The 19,351-nt window shown below is 43.4% G+C and overlaps 4 protein-coding genes across 4 annotated transcripts; 3 read left to right on the forward strand and 1 right to left on the reverse strand.

Annotated features, from left to right (window-relative positions):
• Positions 1-349: 349 nt before the first annotated feature.
• On the forward strand, positions 350-3,435 carry LOC135608444 (universal stress protein A-like protein). Its single transcript, XM_065101334.1, has 4 exons — positions 350-649; positions 780-871; positions 1,965-2,083; positions 3,226-3,435. Exons 1-4 carry the CDS (start codon positions 445-447, stop codon positions 3,296-3,298), a joined length of 489 nt encoding a protein of 162 aa, XP_064957406.1. The 5' UTR covers positions 350-444; the 3' UTR covers positions 3,299-3,435.
• Positions 3,436-4,439: 1,004 nt separating this feature from the next.
• LOC135585601 (uncharacterized) lies at positions 4,440-5,240 on the forward strand. The gene has a single exon (XM_065099596.1). It carries the CDS (start codon positions 4,440-4,442, stop codon positions 5,238-5,240), a length of 801 nt encoding a protein of 266 aa, XP_064955668.1.
• A 776-nt stretch (positions 5,241-6,016) lies between these two features.
• On the reverse strand, positions 6,017-7,702 carry LOC135608443 (adenylate isopentenyltransferase-like). The gene has a single exon (XM_065101333.1). The coding sequence runs from the start codon at positions 7,517-7,519 to the stop codon at positions 6,434-6,436; it is 1,086 nt and encodes a 361-aa protein (XP_064957405.1). The 5' UTR covers positions 7,520-7,702; the 3' UTR covers positions 6,017-6,433.
• Positions 7,703-11,105: 3,403 nt separating this feature from the next.
• Positions 11,106-19,229, forward strand: LOC135608445 (caffeoylshikimate esterase-like). Its single transcript, XM_065101335.1, has 8 exons — positions 11,106-11,465; positions 11,593-11,622; positions 12,329-12,458; positions 12,534-12,680; positions 12,787-12,917; positions 14,734-14,871; positions 17,311-17,409; positions 18,894-19,229. Exons 1-8 carry the CDS (start codon positions 11,223-11,225, stop codon positions 19,110-19,112), a joined length of 1,137 nt encoding a protein of 378 aa, XP_064957407.1. The 5' UTR covers positions 11,106-11,222; the 3' UTR covers positions 19,113-19,229.
• Positions 19,230-19,351: the final 122 nt, after the last annotated feature.

Raw genomic sequence — 19,351 nt, forward strand, 5'->3', positions numbered from 1 at the left:
AGCGTGAATCGATGATGAACTTTGCTGAAGGTGAGATCTGAATTCAAAACCTTACGATAAATTATCGAAATTTTTATCAGTTAATTTCAGTTAACACTTACAAAGTATATAAATTAAGTTAAATATTTAATTTTTCATAAATCGATTTGATATATCATTATCAGACCAACATTTAAGATGTAAATATATTGAATGATTTTTCGAATATTCGACCTTCGATAAGAGTGTTTGGTATTATATTAATATTTAATGTATAAAAATATATCAATTGAGGTTTTAAATCCTAAATTTTTAGTAATAAAATTTGATATATAATCGTCACAATAATGTTTTAGATGGAAACTGACACGCTATCGTTTTATATGTTGTCGGATTCCCTTCTTTTGCGTCAGCTTTTCCTTTCCGTGCACCCAACATAGTTCGAGAAAGAAGAAGACGCTGACGATGGCGGAAGGTGGCGGCGGCGGCGGCGGCGGCAAGCCGAAGAGGATGATGGTGGCCATCGACGAGAGCGAGTGCAGCCACCACGCCCTCGAGTGGGTGCTCGCAAACCTCCGCGAGTCCCTCTCCTCCTTGCCCCTCATCATATTCACGGTCCAGCCCCTCACCGACTTCGCCTACCTGACTGCCGCCTCCCTCGGCTCCCCTCGTACGTCAATCAGATCTCGATGCTTTCTCTCTTAAACTAATTCGACCGGTTGTTTTCAGTCCATGTGTCGCTTGTCAGGTGTTCGATGAAATGTTTCTGATCTGTTGTCTTTGTGGTTTTCTTTCCATAGCTATGGAGTTGATCCAATCGGTGCAGCAGCAACAGAAGCAGGTTTCGCTTGCTCTCCTAGAGAAGGCGACGGAGATCTGTGCTCAGTACGGGGTATGACCGCTAGTCTCTCTATATATCCGTCCTTGTCTTAGCTCAGTTTTAGACTGTATTAAAATGATGCATTCTTAATTTTATTTCATTTGATATTCCTACTAATGGCATTTTGATTTGATCTTTCATTCTTGCATTCCCTCTACCAAATTACTCTAAAGCTCGTGGTCATAAGTTAAACAATTTCAGATTTTGACAAGTTACTGACAACTGAAGCAATGCTAGGTTTTAAAAAACATTAGCTTTAGGGTTTGCATTTATATTTTTAGGGGAGTCAATTTTCCAATATAACACACATTATCCTGTAGGAATTTATGCTTGTCTATGCATCAAGTACATGGTCAGATTATTGTACTGGATCAATAGGTAGCCCTGGCCACAATCAAGCACAACTTGACTTAGGGCTGCTGCCCTATGATTAATCCTAACTTTCCCGACTTGTAGAAGGTTGAACCCTCCCACTAGATCTAGGATTCCTTCATCTTCTAGTTGTATTCTGAATTCTATCTGCAACTTGTCCTCTCATATGTGTCTGATTTATGGGTCAAAATAGGCCACAAAACTTGTTGATTGGAACACCACATTGTTATCCAACTCATGCCTCATCTGGAAATAGGGCTGGCTGAAGCTGAGTTTGATCCTGATCTCGATCCCTATCTTACTGATGGTCAATCTCACTCTCAAATTTTGCAGACCTTGCATTCATAGGGTATGAAGACGAAAATTGTCTTAGTGGTTCTTTTTGAATTGAGTTGTGAGATACTTTTTATGTTATTCATCCCAAAGCATTACCCATTTGTGCAAGAGCCACAACTGTTCCTTATTCGTCTAATTAACTTGGTCTTCTTTTTAAGTCTTATGTACTACAGGAACAAGAGTATATAAGCTAAAGTTAAATTCATTATTATGTGAACAATATCACATTGTCTATTCCATTGTCATATATCTCATACTTCATTTATACTTCATCAGTAATGCTAATATATAATAAGAATGTCAACATCTTTTGTAGCACATACTTTGAGAATGCCCTTAACACAGGCAGTCATTCTCATACTGGAAAATGTTCTAGTTACATTTTCTTGCATCTCAGGTGGTTGCAGAAACAATTACAGAGGTAGGAGATCCAAAAGAAGCCATATGTGAAGCAGTCAAAAAGTTGAATGTCAACTTGCTTGTTGTGGGAAGCCATGGTAAAGGAGCCTTACAGAGGTGTGCACTCTCATTCCCTTCAATTCTTTTCCTTGTATATTTTTTATCTCTTGCATCTATTGATAGTAGGCCATACTTTGAAATTAATATCTGTAGATGAGCATTCTCTAGTTCTCCTTTTCTTAAATTGTACAAATCCATTGGTCATATCCTTCATGCTGTTCAAAACAGTATCATAGAGATTGGTATAGCCGCCGTGTGAACTGCTTTACTCATCAAATATATTTTGGACAACACAAGAAATTTATATTAATATTATAGACAGATAGAGGAGTGTCACAGAGACAAAAAAGGTTGGTTCCTTCTTAATAAGGTGGAACTAAAGAATTCTAAACTGTCCTGTAATACTTCAGCCTACTTTTGTTGGTTGAGGTGAACTAATACAAGTTGCTCAGGAATCAGGATACTGTGTTTTTCAAGGCTATACTTTCATTTGCCTCATGAATGACTACCCTACCAGTAGACTAATGCCCCTTAAGAACTTCATCTGATTGTCCATGCTTAAATGAATCGAAGTCTTGGATCCTTCAATTTCTATAACATAATCCCTTGAGTTGTCCAACTTTCACAATCTGTATTCCAGATCTAGATGGTAGTTAACATTTGCATGCTATCTATAAGATCAAGATTTGTCGATCAATGGCCATTTTTTACAGACTGTAAATATTAGCAAATACGTAACCTGCCATGATGAGGACAACAGCCACAATTTCTTAATGGAAACGGAAAATTGTTTGTGAATGTCATTTAACCTGTCATCGAGCATGTATGACAATGACAATTCATGTCAGGATGAGCTTCAAATCGACCTTCATCTAACTAGGAATTTGCCCCTTCCAGCTCTAATTATTCTATATGATCCTTCCCGAAGCGGACATGCTACTTACACATGCAAAATCCAAAACCAAAGACAAATAATCTCTCAACAATTCTGTTCAAGTTATGACTTAAGTTCGTAATTTTACTGCTGCTTGAAATCCTTTCAGACACAAGTGAACATGTGAACTCCGGTTTAGGGTTCATTATATCTGTAGTCTTTATTTTGCTTAGAGATTCCTATTCATCTTTCTATGCTATTTCACCGCTACTATCCAAGAAGTTACATCTCAGCATTTATCGTCCAATCGTATATGATGGAACAGGGCTTTTCTAGGGAGTGTCAGCAACTACTGTGTGCATCATGCCGAGTGCCCCGTCCTCGTCGCGAAGAAGTGAGCGCGTGAGTCTCTTCTTTCAATCTTCCAAGCATACTACAAGTGTTAGCAGATGATGTTAATGTATTTATTATACCCTCTACCTGGATGTTTCACAAGACGATATAACCGCGTTAAATAAGTCGTCTTCTTGTGATACCTCGCGAATATTCCTTTGCTGGTGTTCTTTCGTTTCGATGAGACTTAGATGAGATTGATTTTTTGCGGTCATGGATGACGCTAGCAAAGGTTCCTTCACTCCATCCGAATTCCACCCAGTGATGGCATCAAAATGTAAAGCTAATCCGGTCAGCGTTTTGACGAAAACAAATGTAAACCATGTATCTTTAATTCCACCCACGAGGGATTCAAGGATGTTGGTGTGCACAAGATTTGCTCTCGTTCCCCCCACGAGAAGCTTCCCACCCTCTTCCCTTCCACGCTTTGACTCGAGTAAATCTTCTACAACGTCAGCTTAATGTCCAAACCATGGATATGCGACTCTGACCACGTTTCTTCTTCGTCACCCAATTACCCATCCCAACAACGTGCGCTCCTGCCTCACGTTAACCTCCGCCCCGTCGATACAGTCCCAGGGGTTCCACCAATCGGCAGGCGCCATGTGGTCCGACCTTTTCTTACTCGTCCATCACCGCTGGAGCCGCAGATGTGCTGGCTTTCCTTTTGGCGCTTGTATCATCCAGGATACAGGATTCAAACCCCCTCGCTCTCCCTCGCGCGGCGCCGTCTCCTCTCGTACCACCAACCCAACTCACCACGTGTCACGCACTTATCCACGCGTTTCCTCCGACCTGTTCCCGGCCACTAGCGCGATACTTCCCTGTCTCTTCTCGGTCAGGGAACAGCCTTTTCCACACAAAACCCCGGGCGACTCTTCATCTCGTCCGGATCCTCGACGCCCACGTGGTGGATAAGGTCGTTCGGGGGTGCCGCTCGAGACAGGGGATCCTCGCCCCGCGACCCCACGCCGATGACGTGCTGACTCAGCGTGGTAATCTCGTTCCGCCACGTCAGTCATTGCCTCCGCCCCTAACGTGCTTCGCTCGTCTATTTTAACCCCCCCCCTGCCTCTGTCCGCCGCCTCCCTCTTCTCGTTTCCCAACCTCTGTTTCCCCAAAGGATTATTAGGGTTAGGACGTTTGATGGAGACACCTCTTGTGGCGGAGCCATTGCGGATCCCCGGCCTCGTCGCCCGACTCCTCTCCGACCTTGCCGGCGCTTGGGCCTCCCTCGCCCTCCTCGTCGCCGGATTCGCCGCCTTCCTCAGCGTCCTCGGCCGGGCAAAGCTCGCCTTCCTCAGGTACGGCAGGGCCAGATCGTCCACCTCTCCCCCCGCCTGCTATTGCTCCTCCGGGGAAGACTCCGACTCCGACTCCGACTCCGACTCGCCGTCTGATGAGGATGAGAAGGAGGAGGAGGATGAGGCGCCCTCGTCATCGTCCGACGAGCATGACTCCGCGCCAGGAAGTTACTGGGACGACCGGGGGCGGGACGGTGGTCTGGATCTGACCTTGGGTGGCGCTGTGGTGAGGACGTGGGAGGGGCTGGGGATAGGGTTCGATCGCGCCGGCGGCCTGATCTCGCTCATGGACCTGGACCGCGGGGAGGTGCTGAGGTCGTTCCACGCCGAGTTCCCCGCCGCCGCGGCCAGCCTGGCGACGCCCGCAGTGGTTGTATCGGCCGCGGAGTGCGCGGGGGCAGGTGGGGCGGCGGTGACCGTGTGGGACGCAAGGTCGGCGGGGCAGCTGACCCCAGCGGCCGCCGCCGAGTGGTGGCCCATCCTGAGGCGGAGGGTGGTGGGCGTCGCCGGCTTGGACGGGCGGGTGTTCGTGGGCGACGACGGCGGAGTGATAACGGCCGCGGATTTGAGGAGGGGCCGATCGCCGCTGGTGGTCGAGACATGGCGTGAAAGGCGATTGCCACTTTTGCCCTCGCCCAAATGACCAAAACCCGTGTACAAAATTTGTCGTCCGTCCGATTCCGATCGGTTTGGACTTGTAATTAATCTCATCAAATCGATCCGGCCTAATCGCCAAATCGGTTTGATGGCAATTGATAGTTGTTTTCCTTGTTCGAGACTCCTTCCAAAGCAGTCTCATCCCTGGCAACATAACCTTGACGCAGTTTAATGGGGATTAATTTGATCATTGATTGATTAATAAAGACGATTTCCATTTATAATCCTTTTTTTTTGCTATACAATCATATTCTAAAACCTTTTAATATTTCAAATATATCTTTACGTAAATGTTCATATTCAGCAAGTGCATGGGCATCTCCCACGTAAGGACCGAACAAATTGGTGCAGATCACGTAGCAGCGGCTCGAAGAAGCACGGCGACGGCGAATGGGATGCAAGAAGGTGGCGACGTCGCATCAACGCACATCAGTGGTCAGCGCCGACGATGAGATGCTCGCTTCTCGTAATCACAGCCCCACGGGAGACAGGGAAAGCGTCTGTCGTCGTCAAACTATTCTATGCTTGCATGGCATTGCGACTTTGGAGATGCTTCCACTGTCATTTCCACTGTAGAGACCATCGACTTTAAACACACAGGATTTAAAGAAAATCTAATTTTCTTTTAGGGATTAGAGATGGTTAGTTAGCATAAATGCAGTCAAAATTAATGATCATGAGCTTGGGAGATGAAACCTTGTAACTTGATAAGAAGAGGAGGAGCAAACCATAAATAACAAGAAAGAAAGGGAATAGAGGGCATGAGATTAACGAGGAGGAGGAGGAGGAGAGAGAGCAGAAAGAAGCCATCGGTGACAACAGCATGCAGTGGGAGACGATTCAAGATAATGGTGATTCCTGTTCATTCCCCTACATTTCGACTCTGAGATCATGTGAGCCGGGCATTTCAAGTTTGCGAAGGCGGCCCCGCACCGGTTGGTCCGAGCTTATCTCAGACGGCCCAAACCGAGCCGGATTAGGCCCTTTGCCGACCTTGTTGTCGTCGACTGGCGTCTCCTTCTTTCCCCACCGATTCCCTCGTCCAGCCCGCGAGAAATCTCTCTCCAGTAAAACAAGAAAAGCTTCGATCTTTAAACACCTTTCCTTTTCTTCTGTTATTTTGGAAGACAGAGAGAGAGAGAGAGTGTGTGTGGAAAGAACCACCAGCCGACCAAAATCTCAACTATAAATCAGATGAGAAGACACGGCGTGGTGGCCTTCCACCGCTTCCTTCAAGAACTGCTCCACCGCCGCAGAGCTGGGCCCCGCCACGTCCCTCTCCCACGCCGCCTCAGCTTGCTCCGTAGCTGACCCGGCGAGACGCGCTGTCACCGTCGCGGTTGCGTCTAGCCTCCGCAGCGGCCACCCCATCTGCTCCAGCCGCTCGATCTTCCGCACCTGCTCCTCCGCCAGCCGCCGCGTGTTGGCCTTGATGGCCGCCATCGCCGCCTGGTACGCCGCCGCCGTCCCCCGCCCCTCCCCCCGGAAGTACTCCCGGAGCTCCGCCACCCCGATAGCCTTGGCCAGCCCCGGGTGTCTTAGCTCCCCCGCGTCCGACTCCACCTCCGCCGCGAAGTATCGGCCCAGCTCCTCCACCATTCCAGCCGCCACCATCTCCTCCACCCGCCGGTCGAGCTGCTCCGCCAACGCCGCCGCTTCCACGTCCACCCACAGGAAGCAGCATCGGTACCGCAGCGCCCCCTCCCTTCTCTTCCTCCTCCACCGCCAGTCCGCCGCGAATGGACTCCGCTCGGGGTCGTAGCTACCGGCCATGGCAGCATGTACCATGGAGTTGGACCCGCCGGCCACCACCGGCAGCCGGCCGCGGCCGGTAATCCCGGCAATAGCGCGGGCAGCCATCTCCCGGAACGTCGCCGGCGAAACCTCGCCCGCGGCTGGGTCAACCTCTCCCAGCAAATGATGCGGCACACCGCAGCGCTCCACGACGGGCATCTTGTTGGTGGTGACGTCAAGCCCCCGGTACACCTGAATCTTATCGGAGTTCACCACCTCGCCCGAGAACCTGGTGGCCAGCTCGATGGACAGCTTCGACTTCCCCGTCCCAGTGGCGCCCATGACCACCACCACGCTCTCCTTCCGCCCCTCATCATCATTGCCTTCGACCCAATAATGATGAGAGGAGTAACATCTCCGGCACATGCCCGGAACCACTGCGACAGTCGTGAGGCCGCGGCGCACTGAAGCCGGCCGATGGAGGTAAGGCAGTAGAGCTGTGTTGCCCCCTCCGCCGCGTAGAATTCTCATATAGCCAGACCAATGAATGCTTGGCCTAAGAAATGGAAGGCAAGGGAGCACAGTGGCATGCCACAGCTTCAGGTGGGTTGTCTTCCTACAGAATTGACATGCAAAAGGAGAGGAAAGATTGGTGTAGGAATGGCAATGGGATGAGTAGTATTCCCTCAACTCATGCTGTTCTTGATGTTTGTTGGCTTGTCTCTGTGCTGTCTCTCCCTCTCCCTCGCCCACTCCCTATATATATCATTCACTGGACTTGCAGAGTGGATGGAGCTTCCTTATAAAAGCCATTAACCACCCTGCTTATTTTAATTAGGTTAATCATTCCATTTACCATGCCAGACAAGCAGTCAGTGCTAGTGTTCTGCCCTCTCAAAAGTTCCATTCCCTTCGGCTTCCCTCTCTCTCTCTCTCTCTCTCTCTCGGCTCAATTTCCAAAGCAGTGTGGTTAAAGAATACAAACATGGGAATGGAGATAAAATAAGGAGGGAGGAGCATTCTGCTCTGCTGCTACCTGGGCAGGCCTCGTAACACTGCATATTATTACCCTATGGAATTGGGAAGTGGATGTGGAGAAGAGGAGGAAACGGGAGAATGGAGTCATGGGCCATGCCAAGTGCCTTGGGATCGGACCCCAGCAGTAGATGCTGTCTGTCCTTGAGGGGGGAGCTGTGGTGGGGGCACCCATGGCCTGCCAGGGTTCAGCCAGACCAGAGGAGGGCACTGATGCTGGCCACTGGAGCCCCATTTGGTCTCAGGGGGTGAGTTGGGTCAAGGGCATGTGCCCCACAATATATCCAGTGCCTCTGTTTCATCTGTGCTCTTCTTCTTGCTCATACTCATAGTTGTTTAATGATCTGCAGGAGGAGAGCACTCATGTTGTGGTCTTGGGAGGGAGGGAAGCCACCACCATGCCTCGGCTGGGGAACACACCCATAATTGTGTTGACCGAGTCTGCTGATCGACCATTCTCATGAACTGACCCCATCATAGACCAAATGACTATTACGAGTGCTGTGGTAAAGATTAACATCCCAAAACTAAGATTTCATTTCAACAAACAGTTGCTTAGTATCGAGTCCATCATGTCTTTGCCCATAATTGAAGTAAATGATGATACGACCTCCCTGAAATTGCCATTAACTGATGCAGAAGCTGCTCGTAGCTTCATGCACTGAACCATCCTGAGAAGGACAACCCTGCACGGTTGGATATGTGGGAGATCTGTCGAGAAAGGGACTCCTGCATTGCGGTATGGATCCACGTCGGTTTCAGCTTCTTCCTCCTCTTCCAAAGAAATGCTATCAACCCTAAACATCTGACCCTCCTCATCACTGACATTGGATTGCATTGGTGCAGTGCTTGATTCTTCTGAGATGGTGCCAATTCCGGCTTGTTTCTTCAGCTACATGCAAAGCATCCACCACAGCAACACGGAGCACAAGGGAAACCAGAGGTATTTACACAAACATGTTCTATTTATTGGACTGTAGCAACCCCTTTCACGAACACCACCACCATGAACACAAACAAAGCAAGAAGGGCTACTGCAAAACAGTAAACCTTGTCGTTGCAGGGGTGCGGTCAACTTCAACATTAACTCAATGTGGTGCAACAATGTCACATATCAATCAAAGAGAGCCTTGTTCCTTGGCCACGCAGCCTGTCAAGACTGAGCATGCATTACACGATATCAGTTCCAGCGTCGCAGTGTTCGTCATCCTATGTTTTGACACCTTTCTTGGTGTTAGGTTATCAAGTTGTCCATTGCCGCTAAGAACTAGCTTTTCTTTAACCAAGCTTGGACCAGTGAGGATCTAACCATGGATATTCATGTGTCTTCACTGTTTTGAGGAATTTTGGTAGCAAAATCAAATTATATAGAATTAGATAAACAGTGAGCTACGAGGATTTTGGTGCTGATCTACCCAGAAAGTGATCTGTCACCTCCCTCATTGCGAGCATTTGTTCCTAAAAGATGAAGCAAACCTCGGGTTTTCGGTTTTTCTTATTAGTCTAACCATGAAGCAGCTGAACAAGAGAGATGCTGCTGCCAGTGAGCGTTCATGGAACAACTCGAGAGAGGTCAGAGGAGACCCTACTGGAAGTTGTTGCAAAAGCTTATACCTTCCGACCAATGACATAAGAATGTGGCATGCAGCATCCACAGCTTCAGCTGCTGTGCAATTGTCTCACTGCGCCAACAGAAGAGCTCGCACCTACATCTGATGCATGCGACTACACCTCAACATCATGCTGGAAAAAGCTTCATCCAAGATGGACCATGGAGGGCCAAACAATTGCTTGACAGCTTACACCATGTCTGCATGCTCCTCGCACCTAAACCGATGGTTACAGACAAGAAGCATCTCTACACCACAAGTCCTAGCTTTGGTTCCTAATGGCTACTGCTCAAGTTCAATGTATATTGGCAATGTTGGCATAGCTTCTTCTGTGTTTTATATCATGGGACTGCAAACAATGACAGATGATGTATTATTATGACAAGTAGGTACTCCACATTGGAGATTAATGAATGATGTCAGCTCATAACATGAAGTGCAGATGTGGTGTTGTTTCAAGCCTTCTGCCAAGAACACACCTAACAAACACTAGTTCTCTAGTGGAACAAATTGTGAGAGCAGAACCAAGTCCAGTAGAGGAAGGAGACACCTTTGTGACCTGCCTGTCTTTGTCTTTTTGATTTCCTCTGATCACATGGCATGCAGCCAACTTTAAAACCCTAAAACCCTATTAGAAGGGAAAGGAGACACCTAAACTATCTTCTAATCCCAAGTGGAATTAAACATATACAAGTTCTTATAATAAACCTAAGGTCGATATAAGATGCCATGGCCACTAACTGCTGCTTAGATTAGATACTCGTAGACCACTAGCATTCTTCGTTTTCAAACTTCGTAGCGTCCACAGATGTCTCCTTTACATTTAGGATGCGGTACTGGATTTGGCTTTCTGCCACCTGATTCCGATCGAGCTCATACGATTCTTTTTGGCGATGATAAACTGCTGTTCATGAAGCTCTTAAACAACTCAAGAGGAAGATGAATGAGCTACTACTTATCCTTGCAAAGCCGACCAGATTCACAAGGAACAGTGCCTTCTCTCGCGTGTCGATCCAACCACAGTTGTCTTCTCGGGAACTTCTCAGGAGCCCGAACACGCATGTACCGTTCACGTACTTCGTACGTGTTCACGCGTGCGTTGCAAGTCGACAGGATCCGAGAAAGAAGGAACGTACGTGCATCGCTGAGCTTATGTGTTTACGTGTTTGTAGATTCGTATTATTCATCTCTTCCGAATTATTTTGGGCCGTTTCCGGTTTAAATGGGCCGATTTGGTTTGGGCTCGGGCATCAGGCCGGTTTAAATAACACCATTATTTACTGGCACGTGTTCACGTTGCCCGCCGAGGAAACATGACATCTGGCAGTCGGTCATATTAAGGACGCACCGACCTTATATTATAGAATATGAAAATGAATAATATTGCATGTAAATTTAATATTTGATTCGAGATTTTAATTATAATTAGTAGACTTCAACTGCCCTTCTTGGGGTCATAATACCCATCGGCACGTGACTGTAACTACCCCACGTGGCTCACGTCGCTCGCCGTGGGAGTCGGTGATTTGTCCGAACCCACCCCACGGAAGCGAGTGTTGGGGGTGTCGATCTCTTCGGAGAGCGGTCTCATGGCGATCTCCACGGCCGCGATCGGGCCGATCGCTCGCCACCACCCGATCCGGTGGCGCCGAGTGGCGGGACCCCCGAGGAGGCTGGCAGTCGCCGTCGCGGCGGCGAGGAAGGCCATCGAAGGGGTCAGCGACGAGCTCAACGCCGTGGCCGCGGAGAACCTGGACTTCGCACCCGCTCGTCGCCGCGTCCGCGCCGCCTTCGCCGACGTTCAGCGCCGCCTCGACCACTTCTTGTTCAAGGTCCCCCGGCACCGTCCCCCCCCCAGGAGATCCGGCTCTGGCTTGGCCGGAGAAGGAGCGGACTTCCTTTGGCATTTTCTAGTTTCGATCTTTGATTTGATTTTGTTTCCTTTCTTGATTCTTTCAGATGGCTCCGACTGGAATTCAGATGGAGGAGGTGAGTCGGCGTCGTTGAGGTTTAATACTAGCTTACCAAGAATCAAGAGTTATTGCACACATTTTGTGAGGGATTGATGTCTTTGCATCCATTGCCCTGCAGAAGGTTGAAATTATTTGGGCATACCGCATATGTTTCAGAAAACTAAGTCCTCTCATCTTTAGTTCATTCAACGATCATATTGTAGATAAGAATAGAGTGGCTTCTTTCAATGTATCAAGCCCATTCTTTCCATTTAAAATTCATTACAATGCGCTTAGATATTCAGGGATCATAAAGATGATCGATTATACCTTTAGTGTTTTGGCATGAGAAATATATTTTATTTCGTGATTTTTGTCAACTGCATATACGAAATCATCATTGATGGCATAAATTGAGCTACTGTACAAACGTATATAGTTTTAGAGCTCAAAGATTTACCACAAATACAAAAGGAAAAAAATGAAACAGTAGTTATTTGAGTCACTATATGAAATAAATCAAATTAAACAGAGCATCACGCTATTAGATCCCCTTCTTTTGACCATTAGATTGGAATCAAGAAAGAATTTGATCTCGAAGCGTTTCAGATGCACTAATCATGCCAAAAACTTTAAATCAAATGCCAGTACTTCTGAGTGGAATGTGTTATGGACTTCATTCTTTTGGAAGAATACACAGTGCAGATTCTAATGTGTGTAAAATGTGCTGCACCATGTGGCAGAGATACAAGACAAATTCCAAAGGAATGGAGATATTCTGGAAGAGCTGGCTGCCGAAACCTGGTACCACCACTAAAGCGGCCCTCTTCTTTTGCCATGGCTATGGTGACACCTGCACATTCTTCTTCGAGGGTTAGCAAACTTTTATCACTTTGTTTATAAACTGTTCATGTCTATCTTGATTGTCACACCAAGGAAAATTATCAGGGATTGCGAAGAGGATTGCAGATGCGGGCTATGCAGTCTTCGCAATGGACTACCCCGGGTTTGGTCTCTCACAGGGCCTGCACGGCTACATCCCGAGTTTCGATGGAATGGTAGACCAAGTCATCGAGCGATATGCTGCCATCAGAGGTCAATATTAGATAGAATTTAGTGTATACGAGGAACTACAGTATTGCAGCTGTCAATTTAGATGGATCAGCGCTGATCATGGTGCTACTCTTTTGGTCATGTACAGGTACAAAAGAAGTGAGGGGCCTGCAACACTTCCTGTTGGGGCAGTCAATGGGTGGTGCCGTTGCTCTCAAAGTCCACTTAAAGCAACCAGAGGTGTGGGATGGGGTGCTTCTTGTGGCTCCAATGTGTAAAGTAAGATGTCTTGCACATGAACAATTTGTCTTTGAAATGTGAAATCAATTTATGCATTTAATAATTTATCAATAAATGTTAGTTAATCTTCCTTCTGGGTGAATTTAGTTTATCAGATTCCCTGGCAACAAATTTGATATGATTCGTGGAATGTTAGAGGAGCCTATAGAAAATAGAAGCAGAGATTAAGACTATGGTTGTGAAATTTAAATGCTGTTATGGCTTGAGATTGCTGTCTTATTTTAGTCCCGCAAAATTCTGGTAAATAGTTCTGTAAGCACTACTACTTGAATAACTAGACACACAAAATTGTGAGCAGCCAAGCTGGACTTCAATGGATTTAGGAAAGAAGACCTTTTCTTACTTGAAGCAAGTGAAAGTTTTCTACTCCCAATGGAAGGTGGAAAGTGGAGAGAACAACTTGAACATGAGAATAATACTTTTAAGTGGCAGTTGTCATAGGCTTTTGTTCAAAACATTGGTGCTTCCCTAAGGTGTGCATGTTGAATGGAGCAAAATAGGCAGCATACATATTTCTGTACCATTTGAGATGAAGTAAGTTGCTTTGCCAATTTTTCACAGCTTGACAAATCCTAGTAAAAGATAGCTGACAATTGTTCAGAAAAATGTTTTAGTTATATACCTAAGATAATTATAGTGGGCAAGGCTATATTTTGCATGCATGCAGAAAGTGATTTGTGAGGCAACAATAGCAACACAGAGATGAACTTTCTTAAATTGGAGTTAGTGAATATTGGGTGACATGAAGCAAGTAATTTGGATATCTTCTATGGTTTATCTTTAAGATAGTTTGTAAAATTATTGTGGCTCAGTTGTTTTGTATAATTTGTAGCAGAATTACACAAACCAGAAATTGGTCAAAGCTTGGAGATTGTTCTTCTCTATTATAAGCTCGTAAGGCAGGGGATGGTCATTGACTCATTGTAACAAGTTAAAACTTGAAGCATCAAATCAGGGTGAACATTCATACCCCTAGATAGTCACTCAAGAAGATAACAATAACACCTTTGTTGACTATTGGAAAAGTCATTATACATATTTACAAGATAAAGTTCAGGTCATGTTAGAGACTAGTCCATCAGAAATTACCAGCATCATTACCTAGGGTACTGGGTGCAAGTCTTTGAGAAAAACATCTGATATTTGTAGTCATGTTCACTATCATACTGCATAAACATCTCACAGTTATTGGATACCACACAGCAATGCTATTCTTAAATGTATCCAAACTCAGATCAGACCTTTTAGAATTCATTTGTTACTGACTCAAGCAAAGAAATCAGTGCTTTTACATAGTCAAGCACTTGGTTAGAGCCCATCTAGAATGCCCCTTTTCAAACACAGTGCTAACTTTCAGCACATAATTATTTGGGTTTCGTCATCTTTATCCTTATTTTACTGGATCAAGTTCTAAAATTTATCAGTGAGCCCCATGTATTAGCTGGAAATAATTAAGGAGATCGATGAATTATTTTTTCAGATGTGAATAATGATAACACGTAGGATGGAATCATATTGATAGACATTTGACCTTTCGTTTCTCCTGATATATATTTTATCCTTAAAAGTAGCAAACTAATATGTTCTGTTACCTTTTTGTTACAATCTGCTACTATGATAGGTGATCACTGAACAATTTTCTTGTCCATGTGAAATAAAGTGCATATATCTTTATCTACTTCTTGTACAGAACTTTGAATCCAATCAAATACAAGATCTATTCTATGTATGACTTCAATGTTGCTGATTCATAGATATTACCCATTTCAATATTAAATTTTTCTGATGTTGTAAGATTGCAGAAGAGGTGACACCACCAGGACCTATTTTAAAAGCATTATCTCTCATGTCATATGTTCTACCTGAGGCAAAGCTATTCCCCCTGAAAAATATAGGAGATTTAGCATTCAGAGATCCCGAGAAAAGAAAAGTGGTTAGTTTTCTCCTATTATCAAACAATGTAAAAACTGTAGTAATATGATCAAAATCTAGTAGTTTTCAGTGCTTCTTTTGGTAGTACTTTTACTTTTTCTGTTCTTGTTCTCTCACTGTGTTTGTTTTGCTCTCTGTTTTGCTCTTTACTTTTTTTGTTTTTTCCCTCTTGTATTCATTTCATCGCTTTCAAAATGAACTCTGATTTGGTTTCCCTTTTAGTTTTTCCTCAAAACAGAACATCTGTTTGTTCAGTTGATATCAGAAAATGGAAATATATTAATTAGGACTGTCATGCCAACTTATTTATTAAAATTTGAACATCCATCGACTATTATTTTTAAGGTTATTCTAATATGTTTTAATTATGGGTGTGAGTTGTTCTGCATATTCTGATATTATAGATGACTCTAGTTTGTATCACCAGAAACCTAAAAAAGTTTTTAGTCCTTGAAGGAATTAGTAATTTTGATAAAATTGGAATCTAGGATGAGAAATCATTCTAGATTTCTAGATACAAGTGGTAGTTGCTATACATGTAATATTTAGCATTGTTGTTAGTTATCAAGCAAACTAGTAACCTTGCAAGTTTTATACAGATTAACAGCACAGATATGCACAAACATGTAATGATGCCATGTTTCTATGGAGTCACGGAATCTAATGTGGGACAACTCAACAGCAACCTTGGATCTTTTTCTTTTTTCATATGATATATTCACTATAAATCCATATAATTGTGGCAATTACTATGAGGAGCAAGTAACTGTCAGATTTCAACCTCAACAATTCCTCGCCGTATAAAGGAGCAATACTGCAGGTTGCCAAACATAGCAGAAAGAAAATTGGCTTGTAGGTAATTCATATATAGTAAAGTTACTAATCAAGAAAGTTTGTGTTGGTGGAATGTCTAAAATAATACAACCTACTCATTCCATATGTAACAGGGAGAAAGGAATAGAAGAAATAATTGAAAATTGGATGAACATAGATGGATTTTGCAGTCCAAAGCATGCATAACATAGTTTGAACTAGGCGTTATTTCTAGTTAGTCTTTCTAATCAAGTTAAATAGTGTCTAGCATATGCCAAGAGGCATATTTTATATCGATGAGAAAGATTTGGCAATTTTTCAGTGAACTCCATATGAAACTAAAATACATACAAGAAAAAAGTCCTTCACGTGAAAGACAAACCTTTGGTTGGGTTGGTTAATTGCAGTTATACCAGGCAAGGATCGCTATTCGGATATCGGACCCATTTCGTTGATCTGTCAGACTAAGTACTTACTGGTCAGTATTGGTGTAGTGTGTGTCGGTACACCAGTATGTACCAGTGTTTTGGAGAGGAAGAAAAAGTGGGAGACGAGGAAGGGGCGATGGAGGAATAGAGGAGGGAGGAGGAGGAAGAAGGAAGAAGAAGCGGTGTAGTAGGAGAAGGAAGAAGAAGCGGTGTAGGAGGAGAAGGAAAAAGAAGGAAGAAGAGGAGGAAAAGAAGTGGGAGCATAACTGGGAAGAAGGAAAGTGGAAGCAACGACGTTAATAGTGGCATTGCGAAATAGTGGCGGTGGTAACAGCATCGCGAAACAGCATAGCGGCAGCAACGATGAATGCGAGAAGAGGGCTCACATTCGCGAACCATAATTTCTATTTTATTTTATTTTATTTTTAATGCCGAGTTTGGTGGGCCCCATTGCTTTTTTTTATTTTTTTAATTATTTGTACTGAATTAGATGAGGTTGCCTGAAATGAGGGTGGTCTACGTACCGGCCCACCCTTAGACTCGTACGTACCCACCTGTTTCGTACAATTTTGGGCGGTAGAGAAATCAATGATACCAGGTCCCATGAGTGACTACAACTTGTTAAAACAATCATAGAATCTATTTTTGTGGTGCATGTTTCTTTCGTAATTCAAAAGTCCAATTTTCTTGTTTTTCTTTGTCTTCTTAATTTTTATACTGAGGGAAGTAGTCCCTATGACAAATACGAATAACCTTTCTGGGAAGTGATATCTGAACAGGTAAAATCAGAAGCTATAGATGTGCTTATATTAGTTGGCAAACATGCGTTGGTCTTCCCAGAAAATCAGTAGGCTACTGAAGAGTAAGACTAAATAAGATCTGTATGAGTTTAGCACTATTTAAGATTTTGAAGTCAATTAGTTCTTAGTTAAATTAAATTTGAATAAGAACCTTAATAGCAAGTGCACAATCATTTGCTATCTTACTACAACTGACACCAACTAACAGTTTGAAAGTTCTTTCTTCTTGTACTGAATTGGGTTACAATTTTTGTCGAATTTTCTTCTTCTATGAGCTAAGCCTCGTTGTGTTAAATGTTTCCCAGAATACAAAGTTAAAGAGTAGAATATTGCACAAATTTATAGTTTATATTTCTCCTCTCGAAGATTTTATTATCAGTTTACCAATATTCCTTCTAGGCTGAGTTCAATGTGATTTCATATGCTGACCAAATGCGGTTAAGAACAGCTGTTGAGCTAACAAAGGCCACACGTGATATTGAGTCACAACTGGAGAAGGTTAGTTTTTTATCTGCATTTCCATAACTATTTTTGTTCTATTTTGAAAATGTAGCACAAAAAATCTTGACTGAACATGCAAAACTAGTGTGCTTACAGCAGGCCAAAAATGAAAATAGATACAATAATATGACCAAGCATCAGAAGAATAGATATAACATGACCAAGCATCAAAGAATTTTGACCTTATTGCTAGAGATAGCATGTGAAGCAAAAGCTACAAAGATTATCCAATAGTGTCAAGAAAAAGAATTTCGTTCATCATATATGGCTACTGAAATTTGAGTTGAATATCTACTAAAAAGAAGTCAAAATTTAATAAAGTAATTACTGTCATTGTTATGACAATTCGTGGATAGTGCATATAGCAACTTTTAAGGCCATATTGCATAAATACCTTAATATACAAATCTTGCACTCTTATGCCATATGGCTGGTTAGGTATAATGAATCAGGTACTTCCATAAATTCATGGAAGTGTTGATTAGGTGATCGGTTTATTAAGGAGAAACATGCATAGCAAAAATCTGCTTACATTTACCTAAGCATCCTAAAATATACGAGGCTCAGTTTCATTGTCTTTCCTAGCGCAAGTAACATCAAATACCAAGTTGTTGCTGAAGAATATAATTCAAGGTGCTAAGGCTGAATCACTTGTTATATTTATCCAAGTTTGAAAAACTTCAGGTTGTCTACGTTAGACTTAGCTAGGGACGAGCAAAAAAAAGTACGAACAAAATATTAGTTCTTTACAGAAAAAATGACTTGATGGCATTGTCAGATCTCCTCGCCATATTACTTTTTTGGGATTAAATAAACAATCAACAAACAGAAAAACTGAAAAAGGGAAAAGCTGTCCATGAGAAACAATCGCTGTCCGTTTATCAAGTGCTTTCATATGAGATGGTCTAAAGACGATTACAATGGCCCAGTATCAGATTTTTTAAAGACCAATCATCAACTTGCATGTCAAAACTTTGAAGCCTTACACCTGTTGTGTCAGTTCCAGCAATGGACTGTGTCATCTTTGAAACTCCCAAGTCTATCGTCTGAGATACCAAATCTATCCTTTTGGTACCTTGAACTGGGAGCATGTCAAGTAAAACGATTTCTAACTGTTTTTCCTACTTGGTATTTGTAAGAGGAATGACAGGGAAGAAGTAAAGAGAAACGAACCATTAGTCTTTGTTTGGTACATAATATTCTGAATATTGGAGCTTCAAGATGACCTTTGATAAAAGGTTATATAAGCTGGTGTTATAAGACACAATTGGCACTCCACTGGTTTATGTGCAGTCTTTCTTGCTACCCACAACAGCCAAACCAAATAATTTCATTTTCTTTCACATTTATATCTAACCAGCACCTGCCTGTACTGCACGATTTCCAGGCAAATAATTTTCACTCACATTTCCACATTGACGATTGTTGTTTTTCATATTTGTCCATATCTCAAATTTTTGATCCCTCACAAAAATTTCCAGGTTTGTGCCCCATTGCTGATTCTCCATGGAGCTGCAGACAAGGTGACAGATCCAAACGTTAGCAAGTTCCTTTATGCTAAGGCCAGTACTAAAGACAAAACCCTCAAGCTGTATGCAGAAGGATATCATTCTATTCTGGAGGGAGAACCAGATGAAAGGATCTCAAGTGTCATTAATGATATCATATCATGGCTGGATTCTCATACAGAGACATATTAATTCATTATTATGGACACATTGTGTTGCTCCCAAGTAATTCTTTGCTGATGCAGATTGAAGTGCTTGGTTGATCTTTTATCGTTTGTTGTAATTTCGGCTTCCTTGCCTATTCGTTTCTTGACTGTTGTGATCCAACTGTATTATGCTGTTCCGTTTAGCATGCTGTGTATAGATATCATAGGGAACAGAATATTTAATGAAATATTTCGCGGAAAGGAGAATGAATATTTCGTAAAATA

This window comes from Musa acuminata, chromosome BXJ2-3 (assembly GCF_036884655.1).
Source record: "Musa acuminata AAA Group cultivar baxijiao chromosome BXJ2-3, Cavendish_Baxijiao_AAA, whole genome shotgun sequence".
In the NCBI taxonomy this organism is placed as follows: domain Eukaryota; kingdom Viridiplantae; phylum Streptophyta; class Magnoliopsida; order Zingiberales; family Musaceae; genus Musa; species Musa acuminata.

Coding starts and splice junctions, on each gene's coding strand:
- LOC135608444 (XM_065101334.1), top strand. CDS start 445: ATGGCGGAAGGTGGCGGCGGCGGCGGCGGCGGCAAGCCGAAGAGGATG. Junction 650..779: donor CGCCTCCCTCGGCTCCCCTC/GTACGTCAATCA, acceptor TTCTTTCCATAG/CTATGGAGTTGATCCAATCG. Junction 2,084..3,225: donor GGTAAAGGAGCCTTACAGAG/GTGTGCACTCTC, acceptor ATGATGGAACAG/GGCTTTTCTAGGGAGTGTCA.
- LOC135608443 (XM_065101333.1), bottom strand. CDS start 7,519: ATGAGAATTCTACGCGGCGGAGGGGGCAACACAGCTCTACTGCCTTAC.
- LOC135585601 (XM_065099596.1), top strand. CDS start 4,440: ATGGAGACACCTCTTGTGGCGGAGCCATTGCGGATCCCCGGCCTCGTC.
- LOC135608445 (XM_065101335.1), top strand. CDS start 11,223: ATGGCGATCTCCACGGCCGCGATCGGGCCGATCGCTCGCCACCACCCG. Junction 12,681..12,786: donor GCGATATGCTGCCATCAGAG/GTCAATATTAGA, acceptor GGTCATGTACAG/GTACAAAAGAAGTGAGGGGC. Junction 14,872..17,310: donor ATCCCGAGAAAAGAAAAGTG/GTTAGTTTTCTC, acceptor TATTCCTTCTAG/GCTGAGTTCAATGTGATTTC.